Here is a 7,464-nt window from a genome sequence, read left to right as displayed (position 1 = left end):
ATTAATATATTAAACATTAAAAAATAATTCTAACTCAATGTCATTCAGTGACTAGCTTGCCCTGCTTTGGTCAAAAGACACTGTGCTATGTGTTAGTCACATATCTGTAATCTGTATAACTCATTTCTTAAAGTACCTCTGAAATAAAATTGCTATAAACTAGGTTATCTATTGACTTAGATTTTTATATTATGGTCTTTCCCATCTCAAATTTATTTCTCAAGAACCCAAATAAATAAAAACTGTGAACTGTTTTATCTCTTTTAGAATCTACTAAGTTAAACATATAGAAAAGTTTAAGGGGGTAAGTAAAACTTATTTTAGCTCTGTGGTTGTGAATAAAGCAAGTGCTTCACAATAATATTATGTACAAACTGGACAACAAGTGGCCCTATCAAGTGTTACCCCTTCAAAATAGTTCTCTAACCTACAGTATCAAAAAACCTAAGTTAGGTATTCAAATGATTATGACAGAAAATTACAGGTTTAAATACAGAATAAGTTGGCAGGTATAAAAGCAAACAAATACTGAGATTGAGACAAATAATATATGAAATCCCTTAAAACTGTAGTCCCCAACCCTCAGGCCATGGCCCGGTAGGAAACGGGCTGAACATCAACACCTGAGCTCCGCATCACACACAGTCCTCAACCCCAATCCCTGGAAAAATTGTCCTCCATGAAACTGGTCCCTGGTGCCAAAGAGATTAGAGACCGCTGCCCTAAAAGACACCCAATTATAGTCTTAAACAAAAAATACCTCTAGATTCACTATATTACTGTTTTAAGATCCAGCAGGGATCAAATCATGGTACATAGGCCAAATCTAGCCTGTGACATGGCTGTGTAAATGAAGTTTTAATGGAACACAGCCATGCACATTCAGTTACACATTGCCTACGTTTTCATGATACAAGGGTAGTGCTGAGTAGTCATAACAGATAGTGCCGAAATATTTACTATCTGGCTATTTACAGAAAATGTTAGCCACCTTAACAGCACTTAATATTGTTTGAAATCTATTTTCTCTCTATGAATAGTGTGGTATGAGTATTATCGAAGAGCCAAGAAATGTGGATTCAAATCCCAGTTCAGCCACGAATTAGCTGTGCAATTCTGAGCAAGTTACTCTTCTTTATGATAATCCTCTGAGGCTGTCACAAACTGGTTAAGACAGGATGATTATCTTGGCCAGTGGTATCAAACTTCACTGCAAATCACAATCATTTGAAAGGCTATTAAAAAGATTCTATGTCTTGCCCCCACTTATTAAATCAAAACATTAGGGAATAAAGCCCAGAAATCTGAATTATTTGTTAAATAATTCAGGTGATTTGGAAACAACCAGTGCCTCAGTATCAGTTCCACAAATCAGCATCTGTGAACCAAAAAGTATAACCCTGTATGTTTGAAAACAAGGACCATGAGGTCTAATGTTGAGTGAAAATGAAGTATTTTGAAACCCCCTTTAAAAATATTTACTTATAATTATAAAATGTATTAGGTTGAATCATAGGAACTTGCTATTATTTAACCATTTTTATCTACAAAAATGGCAATTTAATATGCTTTTACCTAAGTTTTCTTTGGTAACCACATACTGTATTAGATTGCTCTACATTCACCTAAATAGTCCTAAGTGGACAAAAACTTGATTTTCACATGCTCTAAAAATCTTGTCTTGCTTCATTTTTATTTATTCAATATAGGCAACATTTACTCCTCCTTAAAGAAAATAGCCAATTATACAGACATTGTTGGTATACAAAATGTAATAAAATGAATAATGAAATTCAGGTATCTCTTTATTACAACGTTAGCTTTACATATGTAGCACCTAAAACACAACATTTAATGTGTCTAACAATGAGTGGTTGAAGAAGTATAAATATTATGTAATAGAAAATTGCACAGGTGCTTAAAAAGGATGATATACATAGATTAAGTAAATAAAAGTTAAATTTGTATATAGGTATACACAGACCAGTGGTTCTCAACCTCAGCTGCACATTAGTTAAAGCTCCTGAGGAGTTTTAAAAATGCCTCCCTGTTCCACAAGGTTTTAATTTAATTCTTCTATAGAACAGAAGCACTGGCAGCTTTTAAAGCTCTTCATGTGATTCTAATAGTAGCCAGAGCTGAGAACTACTAATATGACTCCATTTTTGATTAAGAAAAGTTACATGCATGCATTAAAAGAACAATTTAGAAGGATAAACACCAAGTTGTGCTGATCATCTCAGGGGGCTGGCATTATGAAGGCTTTTTACTTGCTACTTTACACACTTGTGTTGTCCAAAGTTGCTACAACTAGCACATATTATATTTTCATAATAAACACCAAGACATTATTGTTCATCTTATAAACTGATTCAAAAAAATTTAATGGCAAGGGTGTAGAACAACGGGAATTTTCATATACTTCTTGTGCGAATATAAACTGGTACAACCACTTTAGGACCCACCAAATGTTTAAAATAGCATTATTCTTAACAGTCGGAAATTGAAAAGAAAGCAAATAGCAATCTGCAGAATAAATTGTGGTGCACCCATACAACGGAATATCATAAAGCAATGAAAACCTCAATACCCCACAACATGGATGAGTATTATAACATAATATTGTGCAAAAGAAACTACGAATAAAGGGATACTGTATGGTTTTATTTTACAAAATTCAAAATAGTCAAAATCATTCTATAGTGTTATAAGTCAGGACAGTAGCTGTCTTTGGGGAGAAGGAAGGGAGCAATGATCACAGAAGGGAGGGATTTCAGGTACAGCTTACGTGGCAGAATTTTTAACTACACACCTATGACTTATGTACTTTTACCCTATGTGTACTATGTGCTAATTAAGTTTTTTAAAAATTGATAAATACATATGTAAATTGACTTCAGGATAAATGATAAAGGAAAAATTAGTAAAATTAACCAACTTAAAAGAAAATTTGTGAAAAAAGAAAACTTGTAAAAACACAGACTATTCATTCTCTAAGAACTCTGTGGTAATATGGTTATGCGATAATGTTTAAATAAAAGCGACTAGCACCAACTTGAGAAGAGCCATTGTTGGCAACATCAAATTCTTCCTGTTTTCTACAGGCTTCTGCAAGGGCCACTCTGTGAACAGGGTCCCAGATCTTTTCCTTCCGTTCTTTCTGCAAGGACATAAAAATTAACCTTACAATTAGGCTGACAAATAGTCAGGTAAACCTAGACAGTTATTTATATGCAGATCTTGTTACCTGTTGTGATGCTACACTATTCTCATAAAGATTTTTAAAAAGTGTTTCTAATGAAGTAGATAAAGCAGTGGGATCAATTATTAAAAATTGGTTAGTTAACTCATCATATCTAGGTTTTAAGATGTTTACCAAGACACATCCAAATGTATTTTTATGTATCATATTTCCCAATTTAAATCCTTCCTTTTTCCAAGAATATATAGTACCATATCAGAAAACTGATTAAATTTCCAGTCACTGAAAATAAGAAAATACTGTATTCCGGGCCCATACAAAATTGGAAAGTGTCATAAGTCAAGGGCAAGCCAAGGACTAGAGTACAACTGCAGCTGCACTGATAGACATGCAGGCTTCCTCAACTTCCTCCCTCTCTAGGTTATTTTTTTTCCCATGGTCTTTGACTTGATAGGGTTCTATGCTACTAAAATTGGTCTTAACCTTTATTTCCAGTGTCTTTAGTCCATGGTGACTCCCAATGGAAATTTTCTACTTAAAGGAATCCTTTCCAGTATTAATAAAATAATCAACTCAGCTAATGTATACAAAGAGTCAACTTTCACTTATATTTACATGCTAATTATATCTTGTCAATGCAGCTGATTAAATTTAATACAGTGCAGAATAATGCTATCTGTCTGTGTATTTCAGCCAGAAATTTAAAAGACAACATAGTATCCAATTAAAGTTAAGTTACAGGCATTGAAACTGACAAATAAAGGTTAAATATGTAATCTACTGAGTAACTTCTTATGGTTGATAGACCCCTGGGGAAGCAAACAATATAACAATACCGGGATCATATGAAAGGGCCCACAAGTCTTATTCATTTTCAAGGGTTACATCTTACCCTACAGTTGAAACACAGGACTTATACCAGCTACTAGTGTTACTGCAGTCCTTTAAAGAGGCACTGTCCAATATGGTAGTCACTAGCCACATGTTGCTGTTTAAATTTAAAAATATTACGTAAGACTAAAATTTTAATTCCTTCATCCTACTAGTCACATTTCAAGTTTTCAACAGCTACTGTGGCTGGTGTCTACCATAACAGAGCAGACAATGAACACTTGAAACATTTTCCATCATCACAGAAAGTTCTATTGAACAGCACTGTTTTAAATCAGGGTCCTTATTGCTCTACTTATAACTCTTATCTTTCTAATGACAAACTTGTGTTTCTTACACTTCAGCAGTTTAGGTCTGATTAACCCTTTCTTAATATTGAATGATGACTAACTGGGAGCAAGAAGGCTAAATAGCAAAAAAATCAAAAACAGGACAAATTATCATGGAAACTATAAAAACAGAAATAAGGAGGTCTGGACTTTAAATCAACTGTCTTTAGCTTTTTTCAAGTAAGTCCTTTAAAAATCCAATGAAAGCTATATCCCATCTCCCAGAAAAACACAAGTACCTAAAAATTTGAATATAATTTCAGTGTGCTCATAGATTCCCTAAGCTTATCCATGTATTCAAGATTAAGAATCACTAATTTAAATGGATAACATTCCATTGAACAGAATCCTTAAGCAGTCATTGTTTGAAAGTCATTCAGCCCCCTTAATAAGATTTTATGAAAAATTCCTTTTTCTTCAGTGGAAATAAAACCTGAGGAAGAAAATATACAAGTCATTGATACCAGGTTGTTATATTACCTGTATCCTTTCCTTGAGAGCCTTAGGGTAGAAGTCATAACCATTTTTTATGCCAATATGATATTTGCCTGAGGGATTTGTCCAGCTTGCAGGAATCTATAGAAAAAAAGGTAAATTGTTCATTCACACATTCTTCTCAATTCCAATGATACACTACTGAGAAAAAAGTATTTTAATTCTACTCTAATAGCTCAACATGGATAATACTAGAGCAACATTTTTAATACTCTATGTAGTCACTTAATATCTTTCTTCTTTTTTCTCACCCACAAATAAGATGGTTCAACTAGAATAATACCTTTCCTTTACACAATGCTTCAGTCTATAAAATGCTTTCAACATACACTACCTCATTAAACCGCTCAGATCATTAGTTCTTAAGTATCAATGACACCTCAATTTCCCTTCCACCACTCTACCACCGGCCAAATGGCTGGGAGAGGAAGAAGCAATTTACAGAACCTTCTCTATGCTTAGATTTCCTGTTAAGAAAAAGAACTTCACTGTCCTCTACACCACGACAGGGATAATGCACAGATACTAAACAAAAGCTCTTTGAATTCTTAAGAAGAAAACTCATTTTAATTATATATAACATCTTATAATACTATTTTTAACTCTTTCAAAGTATTTAAAAACACCACTTAAAGCTTTTGATTAACAGAGTGATGAAAGAGCATGCCCAGTTTGCAAATAGAAAGCAAAGCAGCAAAGACAAATTAAATTACTTGCCCCAACAACAGGAAGGTTGAAAACTGGAACCTAGTTCTATCATGAAGACCAAAGTTTCAGTGTAAAGGATATGCGACTGCAAGTCAGATAAATGTGGCTGTGAATCCAAACTCTATCACTAACTAGGGGGACCCACAGGCTTCTACTTCTTAGAAAGAAAATAATCTTCCTTGGGAAGAAAATAATCCCTATCTTATGATTCTTGTGAATAACGAAATGCACTGAGCATCAACAAACTTGAAATGTCAATCGAGAATATGCAGAATATTCATATTCTACGCAATCACAGGACCCCATCATCAAAAACAGCTTTTAAATGTATACAAATTATAAAGCTGAACTATCAGCCACTCAGGGCTGGCTGACTCACCAGTCCTCACTTGTGAAATATCTTTAACCAACTCATTCCCATGTCCTTCATCCAATTATTTCCCAGGTAGAAAACTTTTGTATGAAATATTCTCACAATTCAAGACAAGAAAACAATCATTTGCATAACTTCAAAGATCTACTGAATTGTGACTTTTCAAAGGCCTATGTGTCATTAATCATTTCTGAATCAACTGGATGTCTGGAAATTGTGAAATTTCAAATATGTTCGCATACAACCTAGCTTTTTTCATTCAAAACTTATCAACCTTTAGAAAATAGGAATTCTTAACTAATGTTTTCTGCAACAGGCCATGACAAAACAATAATAAAGTACTGCAACAATATAGAAGTAAGCAGTCACTAGGTGGCAAATTCAAAGAATATTTGATGAGTATCCCACTGCACCGGCAGCCTTGTAACTCTTAGCTAGTGGCAACTTCTTTGTTGAAGAGATTACAGAAGCCATTAAATGCCAAAGGATTATATGGAAGAACTAATTAAAATAACTGTAAAATAAAAAGGGGTTAAGACATATTTAATCACAACTACTTAAAATATATGTAATACAACAAAAATAATCCAAGACATAATTTATATTTAATTATAAATAAGACCAAAATCTTCATGGTGCATGGAACCAGATACTTCTCAAACCATGACTATATATTTTCCTTACAGTGAAGGCAGACTAGTTACAAAAATCAGATAAAAGTTATAATCATGGTTATCCTATCTAAGCTTAGTTAGCCAAGTTAAAGTTTACTTTATGAAGCAATTACGGAATATGTTATTTTATCTATTTGAATATTCTACATAGATGAAGTTAGTTTTGGTTTCTTTAAGAATCAAACCTTTACATTTGACCATTTGATATCTTTAAAATGGTTTTAATTACATGGTAATACAACGTAATAAGACTGACTTTCATATTACATACATAATCTCTAATTATCAATTACACCTCATTTCTCCAACTCTCTTAAAGAGCGGATGCCTAACAAATTGAACATTTTAGTGAGCCAAGCGTCATCTGAGTGTTATTGTACTACTACTTATAACTCTTATCTTTCTAATGACAAACTTGTGTTTCTTACACTTCAGCAGTTTAGGTCTGATTAACCCTTTCTCAATATTGAATGATGACTAACTGGGAGCAAGAAGGCTAAATAGCAAAAAAATCAAAAACAGGACAAATTATCATGGAAACTATAAAAACAGAAATAAGGAGGTCTGGACTTTAAATCAACTGTCTTTAGCTTTTTTCAAGTAAGTCCTTTAAAAATCCAATGAAAGCTATATCCCATCTCCCAGAAAAACACAAGTACCTAAAAATTTGAATATAATTTCAGTGTGCTCATAGATTCCCTAAGCTTATCCATGTATTCAAGATTAAGAATCACTAATTTAAATGGATAACATTCCATTGAACAGAATCCTTAAGCAGTCATTGTTTGAAAG

The 7,464-nt window shown here is 33.3% G+C and overlaps 1 protein-coding gene across 1 annotated transcript in view; it reads right to left on the bottom strand.

Annotated features, from left to right (window-relative positions):
* The window catches only part of TPP2 (tripeptidyl peptidase II), a 72,180-nt gene that overhangs the window by 51,154 nt on the left and 13,562 nt on the right, over nucleotides 1–7,464 (bottom strand). The window contains exons 3-4 of the mRNA XM_012644436.1: nucleotides 4,903–4,998; nucleotides 3,056–3,160 (exon numbers count right to left, since the gene is read on the bottom strand). Of these exons, the coding sequence (XP_012499890.1) occupies nucleotides 3,056–3,160; nucleotides 4,903–4,998 (201 nt within the window). The remainder of the gene's footprint in view (nucleotides 1–3,055; nucleotides 3,161–4,902; nucleotides 4,999–7,464) is intronic.

The sequence above is a fragment of the Propithecus coquereli genome, unplaced genomic scaffold, assembly GCF_000956105.1.
Source record: "Propithecus coquereli isolate 6110/MARCELLA unplaced genomic scaffold, Pcoq_1.0 Scaffold212, whole genome shotgun sequence".
Lineage (NCBI taxonomy): Eukaryota > Metazoa > Chordata > Mammalia > Primates > Indriidae > Propithecus > Propithecus coquereli.
This window is presented reverse-complemented; position numbering and strand designations above follow the sequence as displayed.